This window comes from Leucoraja erinacea, chromosome 21, assembly GCF_028641065.1.
Source record: "Leucoraja erinacea ecotype New England chromosome 21, Leri_hhj_1, whole genome shotgun sequence".
Classification (NCBI taxonomy): Eukaryota; Metazoa; Chordata; class Chondrichthyes; order Rajiformes; family Rajidae; genus Leucoraja; species Leucoraja erinaceus.
Window position 1 is genome coordinate 35,189,292 of NC_073397.1, and position 21,563 is coordinate 35,210,854.

A 21,563-nucleotide genomic window follows, 5' to 3' on the forward strand; every position below is an offset into this window, starting at 1 on the left:
CCCAAAGGGTTTCGGCCCGAAACGTTGCCTATTTCCTTCAATTAAAGTAATGCTGTGCTGCAGTCTGGTCCACAAACATATTGTCCTGTCAGAAGCTCTTCTTATTATTATGTTTTACTCAATCAACTTATTTTATAAGCATCGAAATGATATAATTTTTCAGAGGGAGATATACCTCCCCCACCCTCACCCATCATAGCATCGGATTTAGATTTAAATATGTGTTGCACCATTCTGTTGTTGTAAGAATTCAGTAAAGGGTATCCACGTCTTAAGAAATTGATCTGGTTTTTCTGCCAAGACAAGCCTAATGTTTTCCAAGTGTAGTGTCTCGGACATGTCTGTAATCCACATCTGCACTGTGGGGACTGTTGTCTGTTTCCAAAATTTAAGTATTAATTTTTCTGCCGTTATTAGGTCGTAATTGAGGAAACTCTCTTTGAAATATCATTAGCTGAGAGCAGGCCTCTGACATACATAATATGATCAGTTTTATATCTGGGTCCAATTTAATTTTAAGTATTTTGGAAAAGGTATCAAATATTCTCCTCCAGAAGTTTTGAAACTTTGTGCAGGAAAACTTTGCGCGGGGGGTAGTAGTTGAACTGGTTGATCTTAGAACAGAAGAGTGCTTTGTCTGCATGGCTTTTTTGAATTAGTTTCCTCAGGAGACGGGGGGCAGATTCAGATAACTAAGCTGCTTGAGAATTGACATCGTCAATCTCTGGAGAAGCCATCGTGAAGGGATTTGGATGGTCGGGGACTGTAAATTAAAAGTTGTGAGTGGCAATTGGAGAGGGCGGGTGTTCTGCAGTGGCTGCAGAAAAGTTGGGGTTAGTTAGTGTAGTTTATCGGTACGTGTAGACAATTGTCACGTGTTAAGAGTTGTGGCCCTGTCCCACGGTACGAGTTCATTCCAAGCGCTCTCCCGAGTTAAAAAAAAAAAATCTAACTCGTGGTAAGCACGGAGAATGAACGTAGCGGGTACGTTGGAGCTCGGGGACGTCTCTTAGCGGCTCGTAACGCTAACGGCAGGTACTCGGGAAGACTTGCTAATGGAAGGTAAGCACGGGAAGACTCGTGAAGATTTTTCATCGTGATGAAAAATGTCCACAAGAGCCCCGAGTACCGACGAGCGGCCATTACCGTAAATCTCCGAGTTCGAATCAGGGCAAACTCGGGAGAGCTCTTGGAATGAACTCGTACCGTGGGACAGAGCCATTAGATTTAGCTCGGGGCTAACGCAATCAAGGGACATAGAGGGAAAAAGCAGGAATGGGGTACTGATTTCGGATGATCAGCCAATATCATATTGAGTGGCGGTGCTGGCTCGAAGGGCCGAATGGCCGACTCCTGCACCTATTTTCTGTGTCTCTATGTTTCTATGTACAGTGAAGAACGTTTTGTTGCGTGCTGAGCAGTCAGCGGAAAGACTATACATGATTACTATGGAGACATCCACTGTGTACAGATACAGGATAAAGGGAATAACATTGAGTGCAAGGTAAAGGTCATGCCTGATTCAGCGCTGACAAAAATGATGATGCAGATTGAGAATTTTATGGCCTTCTTGCTTTCACCATTTGCAGTGTGATTACAATTTGCAGGCGCAACAATTCCATTCAGTTCCTACATTGTTAATTGTTAATAGATTAAGTTTCTAGCAATCTATGGTGCTTTAGACACACGTATATATATATATATATATATATTTAGATATTTGTGTGTGTGTGTGTATATATATGTGTGTGTGTGTGTGTGTGTGTGTGTGTGTGTGTGTGTGTGTGTGTGTGTGTGTGTGTGTGTGTGTATGTATGTGTGTGTGTGTGTGTGTGTGTGTGTGTGTGTGTGTGTGTATATATGTGTGTGTGTGTGTGTATGTGTGTGTGTGTGTGTGTGTGTGTGTGTGTGTGTGTATGTATATGTGTGTGTGTGTGTGTGTGTGTGTGTGTGTGTATATGTATGTGTGTGTGTATATATATGTGTGTAATATGTGTGTGTGTGTGTGTGTGTGTGTGTATATATGTGTGTGTGTGTGTGTGTGTGTGTGTGTGTGTGTGTGTGTGTGTGTGTATGTGTGTGTGTGTGTGTGTGTATGTGTGTGTGTGTGTATATGTGTGTGTGTGTGTGTATATATATATGTGTGTGTGTGTGTGTGTGTGTATATATATATGTGTGTGTGTGTGTGTATATATATGTGTGTGTGTGTGTATATATATATATATATGTGTGTGTGTATATATATATATGAGTGTGTGTGTGTATATATATATATGTGTGTGTGTGTGTGTGTGTGTGTGTGTGTGTGTGTGTGTGTGTGTGTGTGTGTGTGTGTGTGTGTGTGTGTGTGTGTGTATATATATATGTGTGTGTGTGTGTGTATATATATATATATGTGTGTGTTATATATATATATGTGTGTGTGTGTGTGTGTGTGTGTGTGTGTGTGTGTGTGTGTGTGTATGTATATATGTGTGTTGTGTGTGTGTGTGTGTGTATGTGTGTGTGTGTGTGTGTGTGTGTGTGTGTGTGTGTGTGTGTGTGTGTGTGTGTGTATGCGTATGTATATATATGTGTGTGCGTGTATGTCTCTCCCTCATAGAACATGACATGGTGAGTTGGAACGTTTAATTAAGATGCTAACTCTATGACCTGCTGCAGATATTAAATCACCTCCATAGATTTGCCCCATGCGCCTCCCTTTATGACTACACAAGTGGGGAGAAGCCAAAGCTGGTGGAATTGCAGAGGATGTCAGATTTCTACGCAGCGCTGCTTTTCAGTTCACAGCTTCTTGTGGCCCTGAAGATTCTGTTTAATCCAACAACCGGACAGTTACTGGAGAAGCCTGAAACTATATTATGGTATATGGACACACTGATCTGTTTTGTAGTCAATGCCTACTATGTTAGTGTGCTGAAGCAAAGCAAGAATTTCATTGTCCTATCAGGGACACATGACAATAAACTCACTTGAACTTGAACTTGAAACTCCTTTGTGCATTGCGCGGAGAAGATTAAAAGTGTTTCAAAACTCCGGCAAGGTGCATTCCTGGTATGCAGGCAAAGCAATTTATAATGGCACTAACATGTATAAAAGGATGACAGTGAAATGGGGTCTAAATTACCCTCCTCCCCCTCCCAACTTTGAACAATGTTCTTACCAGAATAATACACTTACATATATAACAGAAATCCTGGTAACACATAATGAAATCAGAAAAGCTAAACTTGTTACATTCAGCATCTGGTGTCAACTGTTCCTTTAGCATGCACAAGATAATTGATTAATTAAACAGCAGTCCCTTGATATAAAATTCGGTGATAGTTGCAACTGGGAAAGAAGCTGTTAAACATTGCTCTTCCAGCTGTTTCCCCTCCTAGAAGGTACAGAGCAGTATATATATATATATATATATATTCAGATGAAAGCACTCGGAGCTACTGAGCCCATCATGTAAACGCACCGTCTTTTAGCCCCAATCAACACACGGCAACACTTCCAATGTTTTGCTAAGGTTCGCCAAAATGATGCGAGTTAAGAAAGTTTCAAAAACCTCACAGCGCCAGAGACCCAGGTTCGATCCTGACCTCAGGTGGAACCGAACTGAGAGATAGTGAAAGGTGTATTTGTTGGTGTACCTGTTAAATGGTACCTTTTCCTATCTCTCGTTTTCCTCTCCCCTGACTCTCAGCCTGAAGAAGGGTCTCGACCCGAAACGTCGCCCATTCCTTCTCTCCAGAGATGCTGCCTGTCCTGCTGAGTGACTCCAGCATTTTGTGTCTATCTTTGTTGATGTGATATTGTGTGATGACCACCAGGTTCACTAATAGGCATGTGGATTATTTAGGTTCATTGTCGACTGTAAATTACCCCTAGTGTGTCGGGACACAAAAAGCTGGAGTAACTCAGCGGGACAGGCAGCATCTCTGGAGAGAAGGAATGGGTGACATTTCACCCAACAAACAGCTAACATCATCATGACTTTTTTTGCATATCTTTCATTCATTGTTCTATATCTCTCTACATCATCGTCTATATCTCTCGTTTTCCTTTCCCGTGACTTTCAGCCTGAAGAAGGGTCTCGACCCCAAACGGCACCCATTCCTTCTCTCCAGAGATGCTGCCTGTCCCGCTGAGTGACTCCAGCTCTTTGTGTCTATCTCTGGTTTAAACCAGCATCTGCTGTTCCTTCCTACACCTCGTGTGTAGGGAATAACATAGAACAAGTGTGAACAGGTGATCGACGGTCGGGGTGGACAAGGAGGGCCAATGATTCTCTTTGCATTCTGCTTAACTAAATTGCACGGAGAATATCTATAGCACTGTTTTCAGATTTCATTTCCGTTTTCAAAGTGAGTTAAAGGTGATTTTGGGCAAAAACATGCAACTGGGAGTGAGTTTAGAAAACCAGAATTAGACTTTAGACTTCAGAGATCCAGCGCGGAATAAGGCCCTTTGGCCGCGCTGATCAGCGATCACCCCGCACGCTAGCACTATCCTACACACTAGAGACAATTTTCAATTTTACCGAAGCCAATTAACGCACAAACCTACACGTCTTTGGGGTGTGGGAGGAAACCGGAGCACCCGGAGTAAACCCACGGGGTCCCGGGGAGAACGTACAAACTCCGTACAGACAGCATCCGAAGTCAGGATGGAACCCGGGTCTCTGGCGCAGTGACACTACCGCTGCGCCACCGTGGTGCCCTCCACTGGGAGGTCAAATGCCTGTTTTTTGCCCTCATCACCATCAATGTCACACTCTGTCTGTGTTCCTCCTGTTAAACTTGTAATCGCAGGGAGTCAAATCACACATTGTTTAACTCTGGGGGGCAAAGATTGTGAGGTGCCGTTGCTGAACCATAAAGTGTACAGTAGATCCTTATGCCCCTGTCCCACTTAGGAAACCTGAACGGAAACCTCTGGAGACTTTGCGCCCCACCCAAGGTTTCCGTGCGGTTCCCGGAGGTTTTTGTCAGTCTCCCTACCTGCTTCCACTACCTGCAACCTCCGGCAACCACCTGCAACCTCCGGGAACCACCTGCAACCTCCGGGAACCGCACGGAAACCTTGTGTGGGGCGCAAAGTCTCCAAAGGTTTCCGTTCAGGTTTCCTAAGTGGGACAGGGGCATAATAACACGTTTTCACCCACCAAGAGGCGAAGCGATTGAGATTCAGACGTGCCGTTGCTCCTAAGTCCTCAACCTGATGTACAACCGACACATTTTATTGCGGTTACATCACACGTTGCTTCAGTCTGGGGCATATCATTCAAAGGTTCAAATTAGAAATCAAGAAATAATTTTGAAAATATGATTCCAAAACCTAATGAACCTGCAAACTAAGATTGTAACCATGGAGAAAATAATCAACAACGTGACATTTCATATAGAATGTCGTGCCTTTATAATGACACGGCTGTAAAGCTGTCAATCGGTACGGACTATTTGCTTTTAATGAATTTTTACGATAGAAGCAAAAATAAATGAACGTTACAACGAAAAACCACTTGATTTAAATATTCTGGATAATAGTACATCAAACGTGTTTTATCCTGTACATTAGATAAACCTCTTTAGGAATATAATTTTCTGAGAAGTGTTTAGTGATGCAGTTTAGTAACGCTATCAGAATAATTCTAAATTGAATTGTAATAATGACAGGAGTGGAAGTGTAGATTCAGGATCGGAGCCTTGAATCAGTTATTAACCAGTGCCATTAAATTGGGAATATGTTGGTGTGAAGGTCACATTAATGGCACTCCCATTACATTATCATCAACTGTGCAGATGCAAACCACAGCAATCTACAAAGAAAAGGTGAACCAGCATAAATGAAAGCTGCTATTGAATAGCAAAGCAAGCATATCTTGCAACAAATGCGTTTATTATGGAGCCATTTCACCTTAACTATTAGAACAGGTCTTTCTGCGAGGGATTGATTTGATGAGAATTTGTTGGTGGACAAATTTGATTGCATGGCAGGCACTTTGAGAGCAGGAATGCGGCATGCACAGATGCACGCAGCCACCTTTTCTGCTTCAGGGATGTTCGACCATAATAATCAAGGACATTTTTCTGCCTTCGTCTGAAACGGCGCTAGGTTTCGTAAATGAGCCTCCAACGCCTTCACCAAGAAGAATGATGAAGGGTGGGTGTAGTGTTCAGGTCACACGTGTGTGCAAGAGACCCAGCTTCGATCCTGACTACGGGGTGCTGTCTGTGTGGGGTTTGCCCGTTCTCCCCTGTGATGGCGTGGGTTTCCCCCTGGGCGCTCCGGTTTCCTCCCACATCCCAAAGACGTGCGGGTTTGCAGGCTACCTTGCCCTCTGTAAAATTGGCCCCTAGTGTGTAGGGAGTGGATGAGAAAGTGGGGTAACATGGAACCCAGTGCAAAGGTTTGTCAGAGGTTTAAATCCCTTCCTTCATTCCATGTGCAAGGCGGAGATTGTTGATGAAAGGAAAATAAATACACCATGTAATAATGCATTTGGATATGCAGGGAGTGGAGGGAATTGGATCATGACAGGCAGATGAGATTGGTTTATATTGGCACCATGTTCAGCACGGACACTGTGGGCTGAACGGCCTGACCCTGTGCTGTACTTTTCCATGTTCTATATACTGACCGTCCCACAAACACAACTTGATCAAACTGGAATGTGTTCCTTCCACAATCCTGGATGAAAGACCAATACTCATCACAAGAATATTAGTAATCGTCAGGAATATTATAGAATACTAGACCAAGTGGGACCCGTTGGGTCTTGTCCCCCAACGCGGGGGGAGGGGGGGGGGGGGGCGGAGGGGCGCGATGTCGGCGCTCACCCCCCCCCCAGGCCCCCCCCCCACACAATAAAAATTATGGAATTTATCAATCGTCTTCACTAGAATATAAGTGATCGGGAACAATTTTATGGAATATAATTTGGCCTTCAACTATATGTTACAGGATTCCAGTTTTTCAACCCCATCTGGGAAAAGCAATTACTTTGTGAATTGAAATAAGCAATAATGAAGATTCATGTGTAGGTCCAGAAGAAATCTGGGAAGAAATTACTGATTGTGATAATTGATCAAAAAAAAAACCTCTTAAAAGATTAGATATTGACGTTGAGATGGCTCAGCAGGAGATATTCTGGCAGCTGACCAGGATGTTCCATCAGAGGATCATGGGCCTTTGACTGAACACACAAGTGATTCGCTGAACTCCTCCTAGACCTACATGATCGCCCGGTTGCTCAGCACTTTAACCCCCGTCCCATTCCCACACTGACCTTTCTGTCCTGGGCCTCCTCCACTCTCAGAGTGAGGCCCAGCGCAAATTGGAGGAACAGCACCTCATATTTTGCTTACACCCCAGCGGTATGAATATTGACTTCTCCAACTTCAGTTAACCCTTGCTTTCCCTCTCTCTCTCTCCATCTCTCTCCATTCCTCCCCCTTCGCAGAGCAGTGTGATTGTCCCCTCGGGTCAGCTTCTTCTAGCTAACAAGCATATATCCCTCATTTCTCGATCTCCATCTCCTTTGATGTCTCGTTCTCACACCTTAGACTTCCTTATCTCCATGTCTCGCACACTCCCCTGACTCTCAGTCTGAAGAAGGGTCTCGACCCGAAATGTCACCCAATCCTTCCATCCGGAGATGCTGCCTGTCCTGTGGAGTTACTCCAGCACTTTGTGCCTATCTTTGGGCCCTTTGGAAGGTGTACACGACTTTCACTTGCTGACGGGTTGATAATACTGAGCATTATCTTGTTGCAATATTTATTCAACAGCTCTCCTCTCGCGCTACAGAAAGGGAGGGTGAAAATCACCTTTCTAATCCCAAAACAGGACATTAGACATTACAAACTGTTCTTCTTAAGTGTACAAGGACTTGTTTTTTTTTTCTGTGTGCACGTATGTGTGCGTGTATGTGTTTATATATATGATCTGTATATGTGTGTGTTTGTGAGTATGTGTATATATACCCTAACCCTAAAGGGCCTGTCCCACTTACACGACTTTTTCGGCGACTGCCAGCACCCGTCACAGGCCGTTTGCAGGTCGGCGAAAATGTTCAACATGTTGAAAATCCAGCGGAGACCAGAACAAGGTACGACTCTTTGGGCGACTACTCAAGACCGTACAGGCTTCACCCCGCGACAGTCGCAGTCGCCCAAACAGTCGTAGCGTCTTTCTGGTTGCCGCTGGATTTTCAACATGTTGAAAATTTTCGCCGACCTGCAACGACCTATGACGGGTGCCGGCAGTCGCTGAAAACGTCACGTAAGTGGGACAGGCCCCTTAACCTTAACCCTAACCCAGAACGTTTTGTTATCTCACTCGTTTATTATATTGGTTACAGTGTCCTCTGTTTACATATTCTGCTGTGCTGCAGCGAGTATGTATTTCATTGTTCTATCTGGGACACATGACACTAAAGCATAAGACAGGCACAAAAGGCTGGAGTAACTCAGCGGGACAGGCAGCGTCTCTGGGGAGAAGGAATGGGTGACATTTCAGGTCGAGACCCTTCTTCCCCTGACAATGAAACATTCTTGACGGGGCCAGCTTTCATTATGAGAGCTAATAGATTTCATGCCAAGCGTTCCTGACCGCCTGAGGTGTTGGTAGTGGAAGTGTAGCAGCGAGACCTGGGTGTCATGGTACACCAGTCATTGAAGGTAGGCATGCAGGTGCAGCAGGCAGTAAAGAAAGCGAATGGTATGTTAGCTTTCATTGCAAAAGGATTTGAGTATAGGAGCAGAGAGGTTCTACTGCAGTTGTACAGGGTCTTGGTGAGACCACACCTGGAGTATTGCGTACAGTTTTGGTCTCCAAATCTGAGGAAAGACATTCTTGCCATAGAGGGAGTGCAGAGACGGTTCACCAGACTGATTCCTGGGATGTCAGGACTGTCTTATGAAGAAAGACTGGATAGACTTGGTTTATACTCTCTAGAATTTAGGAGATTGAGAGGGGATCTTATAGAAACTTACAAAATTCTTAAGGGGTTGGACAGGCTAGATGCAGGAAGATTGTTCCTGATGTTAGGGAAGTCCAGGACAAGGGGTCACAGCTTAAGGATAAGGGGGAAATCCTTTAAAACCGAGATGAGAAGAACTTTTTTCACACAGAGAGTGGTGAATCTCTGGAACTCTCTGCCACAGAGGGTAGTTGAGGCTGGTTCATTGGCTATATTTAAGAGGGAGTTAGATGTGGCCCTTGTGGCTAAGGGGATCAGGGGGTATGGAGAGAAGGCAGGTACGGGATACTGAGTTGGATGATCAGCCATGATCATATTGAATGGCGGTGCAGGCTCGAAGGGCCGAATGGCCTACTCCTGCACCTATTTTCTATGTTTCTATGTAACTGGAAAATAGTTCATCTTTCTGGGTGCTGAATGTGCAGAGATGTGATACTAGCAGATAGAACAACAGTGTGTATTTTTAGCTGGGATGTGTGGCCGTCGTCAGCACAAGGTTTTGCTGCCGTGCCAACATTGTAGCAGTCATCTCAGTAGATAATAACCAACAGGAAACATGTCATACCGCCAAGTTGCCATTTTTAGATGTAGAATCACTACTATTTCTAAATGAAAAGATTTTCTTTTTCTTACTTTTATCGTTCAAAGCCGATGACTTAATTATGACGAGTTTATATTGCAAAAGGGGATGAACCGTGCGTTTGGGTTACATTAACGTTCGACAGGATTTGTCTCACCCCCACTTCTCTTCCAGCTTTCTCCCCCCCCCCTCCCCCCAACCTTACCACAATCAGTCTGAAGAAGGGTCTCGGCCCGAAACGTCACCTATCCATGTCCTCCACAAATGCTGCCTGACCCGCTGAGTTATGGTGCAGCAGCATCTATGGAGCTAAGGAAATAGGCAACGTTTCGGGCCGAAACCCAAAGGAAATAGGCAACGTTTCGGCCCGAAACGTTACCTATTTCCTTAGCTCCATAGATGCTGCTGTACCCGCTGAGTTACTCCATCTCCCTGTGAAGGGCGACATAGCAATGTTCACTTATGAAGCATGCCTGACCCGCTGAGTTATGGTGCAGCAGCATCTATGGAGCTAAGGAAATAGGCAACGTTTCGGGCCGAAACCCTTCTGGAAATAGGCAACGTTTCGGGCCGAAACCCAGAAGGGTTTCGGCCCGAAACGTTACCTATTTCCTTAGCTCCATAGATGCTGCTGTACCCGCTGAGTTACTCCAGCACTCTGTGAAACGTCACCTATCCATGTCCTCCACAGATGCTGCCTGACCCGCTGAGTTACTCCAGCACTCTGTGTTTTCATTTAAGATCCTGTTGTCTTACTTCAATGAACATGCTAGTTCCCACGACCATTTTGCTAATTTTATCTTCATTTTTTCAGCCACTTCAAGCAGAAATCGCAATCGATTTTTGTTAAATTGACAACGTTGATATTTAAGACATTTTTTTTCCTTAGGGTTAGATTGTTTGTTTGCAGGCAGTAGGATAATCATCCCTCTTATGCTTAGAGTTATATTTCTCTAATCTTAAGATAGAGTTAGATAGGGCTCTTAAAGATAGCGGAGTCAGTGGATATTGTGAGAAGGCAGGAACGGGGTACCGAATGCAAATGATCAGCCATGATCACAGCGAATGGCGGTGCTGGCTCGAAGGGCCGAATGGCCTACTCCTGCACCTATTGTCTATTGTCTTATTGTACCCATGGCTACAGATCCAGTCTCACATGTAGACTGACACTTTTTGATTTAAATTTTACAATTAAAAAATGTATACCATGTCACTTCATAATTTAAGGTTACACCTGGTTGAAGTTATTCTGGTTGGCTGCCACTTTGATCTGGCCCACAATATTATTACCATTGAAAATCTACTTGCCGTTATTAGCCTCCATGTTTTCACTTTATCTTAGCCTTCATCCTAACTGGGTTTAATTCTGAGTCTAGAACTGAATTGTCACGTTTAGTGCAGGATTCAAAATGGCATTAGCAATGTTTATTTTCCTTTCCAGTAAAGGTGACACCTATTTCGTGTTACCTGGTTAAAGTAACTCTAGTTGGCTCCAGTTACCCAGGAGGTAGTGGTGGTTAGGGTTAGTGAACTTAACTCCTTGCACAAATAAATAAATATTTTAAATCTCGCTCTGAGAATGTGGAAAATGTCCGTCTTAGATTACTGAGAAGGCACATAGTTCTGGAGTAACTCAGCGGGTCAGGTAGTGTCTCTGGAGAACATGGATAGGTGGCGTTTCAGGTCGGGACCCTTCTTCAGATTAGACCTGAAACGCGAGCCTGAGGAAGGGTCCCGTCCCAGAACGTGACTGGTCCAGAGATGCTGCCTGACCCAGCTGAGTTACTCCAGCACTTTGCGTCTTTTCCCCCCGTAAACCAGCATCTGCAGTTCCTTGTTTCTACCTGGCTTCAGGAGGCACTTGGTGGAACCCGGAGTCACAGGTGTGCACTGACAGAGCGGGTTACGCAGGTAGTCCCTTCCCCAACCACAGGTGGGGTTACAACTCTCAATGTTCAAAGTGCTTGTCACGTAATGCTGTACTAACGTGCCCCGCTGCTGCTGAATGAAGGTTAGAAGCAGCTCAACTTTGGCCTTCACGATTCTGTGTTACTATGATTCAACCAACTGATTCTCTGCAGCTGGATAAAAATAACCAGGGGCCAGCAGATTGATGCAGTCACGCAGACAGCCCTTCATGCTGATACTTCCTTAGACAATTGAGGAGATGCAGTTCATCGGCTAATGGATATCTGTGGATATTTGTAAGGCAGAGATAGATAGATTCTTGATTAGTACGGGTGTCAGAGGTTATGAGGAGAGGGCAGGAGAATGGGGTTAGGAGGGAGAGATAGATCAGCCATGATTGAATGGCGGAATAGACTGGATGGGCCGAATGGCCTAATTCTACTCCTATCACTTATGACCTTATGACAAATACTTTCTTGAACATGTTTCTTGAACATCTAGAGGTGTACGGTAGAGAGCGTATAGACCCGTGGCAGCGCGGCCTGCTTCTTAGCTCAAGCGCCCAGAAGCGATGGAGATTACAGAGAGCGGTGGATGCCACGCGGTCCATCCTGGGTACAGAGCCCCACGACCTCCATAAAGGCAGCCAATATCATCCAAGCTCCACACCACCCTGGCCACGCTCTCATTTCAACCCACGCCAGCCGGAAGAAGGTATGAGAGAAAACTGTGACCACCAGCTTCAGGAGCAGCTTCTTCCCAACAACCATCAGACTCTTAGACAATAGACAATAGGTGCAGGAGCTGGCCATTCGGCCTTTCGAACCAGCACCACCATTCAATGTGCTCATGGCCGATCATCCACATTCAGTACACAATCATCAACACTCCACAACGCTAACTTCAACTATGTACGTCTGGAGACTGTATGTGATTGTACTAGATTGGTCCAGAGACAGGAAACATGTTCCCGATGTTGGGGGAGTCCAGAACCAGGGGCCACACAGTTTAAGAATAAGGGGTAAGCCATTTAGAACGGAGACGAGGAAACACTTTTTCTCACGGGGAGTTGTGAGTCTGTGGAATTCTCTGCCTCCGGTTCTCTGGATGCTTTCACGACAGAGCTAGATAAAGCTCGATTCAAAATAGTGGAGTTAGGGGATATGGGGAGAAGGCAGGAACTGGGTACTGATTGGGGATGATCAGCCATGATCACATTGAATGGCGGTGCTGGCTCGAAGGGCCGAATGGCCTACTCCTGCACCTTATATCTATTGGTCAAAGTCCTTTGATTGAACTTTTGGTGGGGTTTTTTTTGCACCAGTTGGGGATACTAGTTTATTGATTTTTGTTTATGATATATTATGATATATATATATATTATGATATTTTATGATATATCATCTATGTGTATTGTGTTTATAGGCCAGTTATGTTGCTGCGAGTAAGAATGTCATTGTTCAGTAGTTGGTACACGACAATTAAACACTTCACTCTGTTATCAGCTTTACAGGCTTGAGATAGATGTGGGAGTTAGATGTGGCCCTTGTGGCTAAGGGGATCAGAGGGTACGGAGAGAAGGCAGGTGCGGGATACTGAGTTGGATGATCAGCCATGATCATATTGAATGGCGGTGCAGGCTCGAAGGGCCGAATGGCCAACTCCTGCACCTAATTTCTATGTTTCTATGAGATCTACGGAGATATTATCAGAAAGCATTATCATTAGCAACATTATCATTTACAATTAAGTACGCCCCCTAAGAGTGTACCAGGGCGAGATTGAACAACGTGTAGGAGTGAACTGCAGATGCTGGTTTAAACCGAAGATAGACACAAAATGCTGGAGTCATTCACCGGGACAGGCTAGCTACATCTCTGGAGCGAAGGAACGGGGGACGTTTCGGGCCAAGACCCTTCTTCAGAAGACCCCTTTCTTTGAGAAACAACCACAAACCTACACACGTTCCTCTCTAATGTCCTCACGTTTTTGACCAGACTTACCTCACAAGTTCTGTCCGGCAGCGACCACTTAGCTCTGTTCTTGCATTTGGCGCTGCTCTGCGGCCAGGCATCCGCCCTGCCATCTCCCCCCCACCGCTAACCTCGCCTCCCCAACACCTCCAAACTCTCTGTCACCAACCGCACCTTCCGTCACCTCTGCCTCATTAGCTAATGACACCTCATTTCACACCCTGTCTTTTCTAAAGAGAAACTCGGGTGAGATCGTTTTGCCCTGCTGACCATGGCGCAGAGACCCGAGTTGTTCCTGTCCCTTGCTCGTTCTGCGGCTAGCAGTGGCACGAGCCAGTGCGGGAAAAAACAAAGCAGTCTCCACTACCGTGCAAGTCAAGGGCCTGTCCCACTTACGCCACTTATTCAGCCGTCATAGGTCGCCCGAAAATGTTCGATGTGTTGAAAATCCAGCGGCGACCAGAAAGACGCTGCGACTCTTTGGGTGACTAGGAGACGACTCATGACCATACGGGCGACATGTCGCGGGGTGAAGCCTGTATGGTCGTGAGTCGTACCTTGTTCTGGTCACCGCTGGATTTTCAACATGTCGAACATTTTCGGCCACCTGCAACAACCTATGCCGGCAGTTGCGGAAAAAACTTGCGTAAGTGGGACAGGTGCGTAAAAGTGAGATTTTCACGGTGTCTGGGATGGGGAGGAGGGAGGGGAGGGGGGGGGGGGTGGAGAGGGGGAGGTGGGGGGTGGGGTGGGATGGCGGGGGGGGGGAGGGGAGGGGGGGGGGGGGTGATGACGTGCAGTACAACTGGGCTGACTTCTGGCAGAGGAGAGCAATATGTTGAAAACTTACTTCATCTCAGGGTCCTCCTTATCATCCTTGGTGGGTGTAAATTTCTGTCCACTTTTCTTAGCACGTGGGCACCCTGATAAGCTGTGAAAACAACCAGAATAGTACTGACTGGACATGCAGGGGATTGACTCTCGTTGTTCCATATCCACGCAGCTCACACAAACGGATAACTTTGACTGCTGAGCGTTAGCGGACAAGATATCGTGGGAAGAAATTACTCGTTGCGATAATAGATGATGAACACTCAGGAGACTTGATATTAACTCTAGGGTGGCGACATAGAAACGCATGTGCAGGAGGAGGCCATTCGGCCCTTCCAGCCAGCACCGCCATCCAATATGGTCATGGCTGATCATCCACAATCAGTATCCCGTTCCTGCCTTCTCCCCACATCCCTTGATTCCATTAGCCCTAAGAGCTCTTGAAAAGATCCAGTGAATTGGCCTCCACTGCCTGCTGTGGCAGAGAATGCCACCGATTCACAACTCTTTGGGTGAAAAAGTTTTTCCTCATCTCAGTCCTAAATGGCCGACCCCTTATTCATAAACTGTGTGACCCCTGGTTCTGGACTCCTCCAACATCGGGAAATTTTTCCTGCATCCAGCCTGTCCAATCCCTTGAGAATTTAATATGCTTCTATAAGAACCCCGCTCATCCTTCTAAATTCCAGTGAATATATATGCCCAGTCGATCCATTCTTTCATCATGTGTCAGTCCCTCCATCCCGGGAATGTACCTGGTGAACCTACGCTGCACTCCCTCAATAGCAAGCTGGCAGATATGCTGACTGTCCACACACTTCTTGGCAACATGGTCGAGTCTGCGTCACTTCAGAACGCTGGCGGGCTGTTCAAACCGAGATGGCTTCCTGTCGCCGATATGGAATGACACAGAAATGCTGGAGTAACCCCGTGGGTCAGGCAGCATCTCTGCATGACATGTTCTCCAGGGACACTTCCTGACCCGTTGAGTCACTCCAGCATTTTTCAGTTTTTCCCTTGGCAAACCCAGCATCTGCAGTTCCCTCTGCTTCACCTGTTGCAGCTCAGGGCCAGTGCTAACTCAGGCCACTCCGAGACTGTGCTAACCTTTGGTAATGAGGATTTTGGGAGAGTTAACCAACTTGGCTTGTCGAACAAAAACTCTTAGAAGTTTTTTAAGTTCCAGGAGCAGAAGACGGCCATTTGGCCCATCAAGTCTACTCCGCCATTCAATCAGGGCTGATCTATCTTTCCCTCCTGCTTTCGCCCCATAACCCCCGACTCTTGAATCGGCCAACATGCTTGGAGGAACTATCTGCTTCCCTTGGAAGGCCACCACCAGCCAGGGTATGTGGGAGGATCTTGCCTGCAGTCCACTCCAATCCGTGGTTGCCCCCTTTGTCCAGAGGGGGGCTGGATGTCCACATCTAAGCATCTGCCACAAGATGCAGGTGGGTGTTGCGGGTAAACCAAAGGGAGTGCCCTTTAAAAATGGGTTGACAAAGCTCTGACACAGCGTCTGTGTTAATTGTTGCAGGCTGCTTAAAATCAGTCGGTACTATTCCTCTCCAGGTATTATTGTGGACCTGGAATCATGGGAGTCACGCAGCGTGGAGACTGGCCCTTCGGCCCCAAACTTGCCCACGTGATGCCCCATCTACACTAGGTTCAGCGGTCCACCTTCATGCAGGTAGCATCTCTGGAGAACTTGCACTCTGGAGGTGGCGAATCAGGCCAGGACTCTTCTTCAGTCTGATGGTGGTGTGGGGAGGGGGGGGGGGGGGTGGGGTGGAGGGGGGGCGGGGGTGGGGGGGGAGGGGTGGGGAGGGGGGAGGGGGGAGGGGGGGGAAGGGGGAGGGGGGTGAGGAAGCTGGAATAGAGGTCGGTGCGGGAGAAGGTCTGGCAAATGATAAGCGGATATAGGCGAGGGATTTTTGTTTTTGACTGGTGAATAGTTGAACAAAGACCAGAGATGGAGAGACAAAAAAGAGTGAGATAAGGATAGAGCAGGTGTGAACTGTGAAGTCAGTGTACACCGTATTCACCAAGTTCAGGTAACTAACGTACTAACAACTCCCCTGTATGTGCCTCAACTTCCCCCCTCTCACCTTAACTCCTTCTTCAGGATTCACAATTTGCACTTGTATCTCACACTTGTTATCTCTTCATCTCGAGCCTTTGCCCAACCATCTATCAAATACCCCACTCACCTGTACCCACCTATCACTCTCCCCCCACCACCTTTCTCCCCCTCTCTCCACCACAGTCAGTCAGGACTCAAGACGTCACCTACGCACATTCTCCAGAGTTGCTGCCCAAACCGCTGCATTACTCCAGCACTCAGTCTTTTTTTTAAACAAACCAGCATCTGCAGTTCCTGTGTCTCCATAAGTGTTCATGCACTATTATTTCCAACAGTAATTTCCATATTTTAGTTTATTTTGCATTAAAGCTTCTCAGGCTAGTTGGTCATTCTGTTAATTTCTGATTCCTGGGTTGTACATAAGAAATATCTTGTAACAAACTATTTCACTCCGATGTCATTCATTTAAAAATGATTAATTAATTCAGGACATTGATTAATAAGACAGATTAGGAGTCGAAAAGTTAATTAAACTGCACTGTAATTGAACAGTTTAAAATGTACAGAATTTAAATTAAAAAAATTACTGTTCATTCCATAGGAAGTCGTTACCCGAAAGCCCTAAACCTTATTAAGTCTGAAGTGATGTACAGGATTTAAAAAAAAATCTTATTTAATCCTTGTATTTTAAAACAGTCCAGTTTGGAATAGTTCAGTAGAACACATCGTGCTGCAGTAACTCAGCAGATCAGGCAGCATCTCTGGAGGACATGGATAGGCGACTTTCTGGCTCAAGAAGGGTCAATAGACAATAGACAATAGGTGCAGGAGTAGGCCATTCGGCCCTTCGAGCCAGCACTGCCATTCAATGTGATCATGGCTGATCCAAAATGTCGTCAGTCGATGTCCTCCAGGGACCCGCTGTGTTACTCCAGCACTTGGGTATTCTGCGCAAGATTCCAGCTGCTGCAGTTCCTTGCGTCTACATGGAATAGTTCAGAATGGTTCCATGTGACACAGAGCAACTTAAACTACAGCAGCATGGCACGGGAGGATTGCACTCAGGACATGGCAGCTCACTGGAGAAGCCCCCCCCCCACCGTCGCTGGATATTGGGAACCAACAACTGACTCGATGTACTCAACGACGGCACATGTTGTACACGGCCCTGGTGAGACCACACCTGGAGTGTTGGTGTAGTTTTGGTCTTCAAATTTGAGGAAGGACATTCTTGCTATTGAGGGAGTGCAGCGTAGGTTCACCAGGTTAATTCCCGGGATGGCGGGACTGTCATATGTTGAAAGAATGGAGCGGCTGGGCTTGTACAATCTGGAGTTTAGAAGGATGAGAGGGGATCTTATTGAAATATGTAAAAATTATTAAGTGATTGGACACGCTAGAGGCAGGAAACATGTTCCCGATGTTGGGGGAGTCCAGAACCAGGGGCCACACAGTTTAAGAATAAGGGGCTAAGCCATTTAGAACGGAGATGAGGAAACACTTTTTCACCCAGAGAGTTGTGAATCTGTGGGATTCTCTGCCTCAGAGGGCGGTGGAGGCCGGTTCTCTGGATGCTTTCAAGAGAGAGTTAGATAGAGCTCTTAAAGATAGCGGAGTCAGGGGATATGGGGAGAAGGCAGGAACGGGGTACTGATTGTGGATGATCATCCATGATCACTGTGAATAGCGATGCTGGTTCGAAGGGCCGAATGGCTTCGTCCTGCACCTGTTGTCTACTGACAAAAGCCGGTAAAGAAATGACACTGTGAAACAGAGACCAACCTCCTTCCAGACCCTCCTTGGGGGGAACAAAGTGGACATAAGACTCGCAGAGTCATCTGAGGAACTCCCTGAGGCTGACAAAAGGTTTACAGTCTCCAGTCTTAAGGCCCCTGTCCCACTTAACCGAGTTACTCACAAACTCTCCCGAGTTTTCCCCCTAGGATCGAGCTCGGGGAATGTCGGTAGCGAGCTCGTAGGAGTCCGTAGATGTTTCGTAGCGGCTCGTAATGCCAGCCGTAAGTACTCGGGGCATCAGGCAAGTCGGGACTTTTTTTCAACATGTCGAAAAATGTCCACGAGTTAAAAAAACCGGCCCCGAGTACCTACGAATGGCTATTACCGTAATTATCCGAGTTCGAATCTAGGGGGAAACTCGGGAGTAACTCAGTTGGTTACTAACTCAGGAAAATGAACCAAATCAGCAACACCTGACCTCTCCCACCCACTCTGATTAGTAAAGTACTTTAGCTGATTAGTGTTGTAATCCTCACCTTCTGTGAGAAGTGTAATTCCCTGTGATATGACCAGAGCCATCACAACCTGGGGTTGGGCACCTTAAAACGAAAGGAAAGTTAGTGTAGCGTGTTCTGCCACGATGTCCTCTCAGACACAATTCATTAACACCAACAACATCTGCCCTCAAACTCAATCACGTCACGTAGCCCTTAGGTCCAATGCACAAAGATTTAGTCATCTTCACAAAGACTATGTCCTCCAATTCTTCTCACAAAGTGACGGAAACACATCAGAAGCATTTATACATTCAACAACAATACAAGCCTGACTCAACGAGAATAATAACGTTAATGTTTTATTATTATTAATGTTTTATTATTATTAATATTTAGTGTTCGAGTCGTTCATAACTGTCACTGTATGTCATGTTGTTACTTGTGGGCGGAGCACCAAGGCAAATTCCTTGTATGTGAATACTTGGCCAATAAACGTACTTACTTACTTACTTACTTAACGGGCCTGTCCCACTTACGCGACTTTTTCGGCGACTGCTGGCACCCGTCATGCGTCGTCACAGGTCGTCGAAAATTTTCAACATGTTGAAAATCCAGCGGCGACCAGAACAAGGTACGACTCTTTGGGCGACCACTCATGACCGACATGTCGCCAGGGTGTCGCCTGTATGGTCGTGAGTAGTCTGTCGCCCTCAGTCATCAGTCGCCCAAAGAGTCGTAACGTCTTTCTGGTCGCCACTGGATTCTCAACACGTTGAAAATTTTCGCCGACCTGCAACAACTTATGACGGGTGCCGGAAGTCGCCGAAAAAGTTGCGTAAGTCGGACAGGCCGATTAGTGCTGGAGGAACTCTGCAGTTAATCCAACACTTTGTGTGTTTAGTTCAAGATTCCAGCATCTGCAGTTTCTGGTGCCATAAATGAAATCTTACAGCCTGAAATGAATGTTTTAAAAACTACAAAAAAAAAAACCCCCCATAGACTTTATTTGTTCAGCAAATCCTACAGAAATCGTGCATCGTTTGCTCTTGCATTGCGGATTTCTTCTACTTGAAGGAACGAAACAGCAATCGTTAATTAAATAAGATCTCCTCGCAGAAAGTTTTATTGGGAACAATGAAGGTTTTTTATTTAAGAAATAAAAGGGTGAGTGTTTGACGCGTGGAAAGCAAATGTACCTGAGTTCTGAAGAGTGAGCAGCCATGAGGTTTCTTAGACTTTTATCTGCCAAAGGACAGCCAGAGAGACTGCAACAAGGAAAAGGCGGTAGGGTTGAATGAACACCGAGCAAGCGAGACATTAACTGAATTTCATTATCGGGGTGCAAATAATTCAGCGGTAAATGGAGCAAATAATTCATACACAAAATACCTGCGGTGCGAGGCGTAGCTTCCAGTGATGTGGCCACTACCATCACAGCCGGGAGTCGGGCAGCTGAAACATTGGTGAAGAAACACAGTCAACTTAGAAGCAAGCGGGGAACTTGTTTTGTTTTTTTAACACTACTGAAACCATGCAAAAATAAAATGTGCCTGGAAAAAGGCTGACGTGTGTATCCATTAGAGTCCGCTACTTTCGATGCTCTGTGTAGTTCAATGATATAGCATGGAAAGAGGCCCTTCGGCCCATTGAGTCCATGCTGACCATTTGAGGACTTGACTGTAGAGCAACATCACTTTAACCTGTTCAATAGACAATAGGTGCAGGAGTAGGCCATTTGACTCTTAGAGCCAGCACCGCCATTCAATGTGATCATGGCTGATCATCCACAATCAGTACCCCGTTCCTGCCTTCTCCCCATATCCCCTGACTCCGCTATCTTTAAGAGCCCTATCTAGCTCTCTCTTGAAAGCATCCAGAGAACCGGCATCCACCGCCCTCTGAGGCAGAGAATTCCACAGCCAAGCCTTTTTCCCCACTATTGGCCATGACGCGAGTATACTCAGGGGTGGCAGTGAACAGTTTAATTGAGTTCAGCATGTCATATTACTTAAATCGAATAGAATTCCTGCTGTAACTGCTAGGTTAAAGCAGCACAATAAAAGTAGTGGTTTTAGTTTAGTTTAGTTTATTGTCACGTGTAACGAGGTACAGTGGAAAGCTTTTAGTTGCGTTCTAACCAGTCAGCGGAAAGACAATACATGATTACAATCAGGCCGACCATATCGTAGAGAGATACAGGATGAAGGGAATAATGAATAAAGATAAAGTCCAGTAAAGTCCGATTAAAGTTCGTTCACTCATTGTCTGTCCACTTGGATAGATTTTTGTGGATACAGCACGAAAACAGGCCCTTCGGCCCACCGAGCCCATGCTGTCCGCCAATCACCCGCTCACACTAGTTCTATGCTATCCCAATTTCCCGTCCACTCCCTGCACACCAGGGGCAATTAGCAGAGAGCCAATTGACCTACAAACCCACACGTCTTAGGGATGTGGGAGGATATCGGAGCACCTGGAGGAAACCCACGTGGTCACAGGGAGAACATGCAAACTCCACACTCACAGCATCTGACCTGGGTCTCATTAGACACCTTGCGAGAAATGAAAATTCAACAGGCAAGGCAGTTCTGGACCTTAAAATTGCCACAAGATGCTTTAGTAACAAAAGCTCATTGTAACAATCTCAATTAATAAATCAAATTATATCAACACAAATAGTCTATGAACATTAGCCATCTTTAAGCAACAAAACATTCAAGTGTTAAGTGTACTTACGTTATTAATTCCTTCTTGGCATCTTTGCATGAATATTTCAGCTTCAGGCTGGAGCTGGTGACTTCCCCAGGGTATTTTCTGTCTTCCATACTCTCATCCATCACCTCTAGATCCCCTGCCTCCGAGGAAGGGAATGGGGAGGTGGCAGGTTCCATCTGCAATCAGAGCAGTGTGTGATTAGTGGCCATGATTCCCTTCCTCTTTCTTTATCTGACAAAGACCAGCGATCAGAACAGCTTAGTTC

The 21,563-nt window shown here is 45.9% G+C and overlaps 1 protein-coding gene across 5 annotated transcripts in view; it reads right to left on the reverse strand.

The window, feature by feature from the left end:
- myt1b (myelin transcription factor 1b) overlaps positions 1-21,563 on the reverse strand; it is an 84,914-nt gene that overhangs the window by 16,411 nt on the left and 46,940 nt on the right. For 3 of the 5 annotated variants that reach the window (XM_055652646.1, XM_055652647.1, XM_055652645.1), the window contains exons 14-18: positions 21,320-21,474; positions 19,973-20,035; positions 19,780-19,848; positions 18,623-18,685; positions 14,286-14,366 (exon numbers count right to left, since the gene is read on the reverse strand). In XM_055652646.1, coding sequence (XP_055508621.1) covers positions 14,286-14,366; positions 18,623-18,685; positions 19,780-19,848; positions 19,973-20,035; positions 21,320-21,474 — 431 coding nt within the window. The remainder of the gene's footprint in view (positions 1-14,285; positions 14,367-18,622; positions 18,686-19,779; positions 19,849-19,972; positions 20,036-21,319; positions 21,475-21,563) is intronic. The other 2 variants (XM_055652648.1, XM_055652649.1) reach the window with 2 other exon arrangements.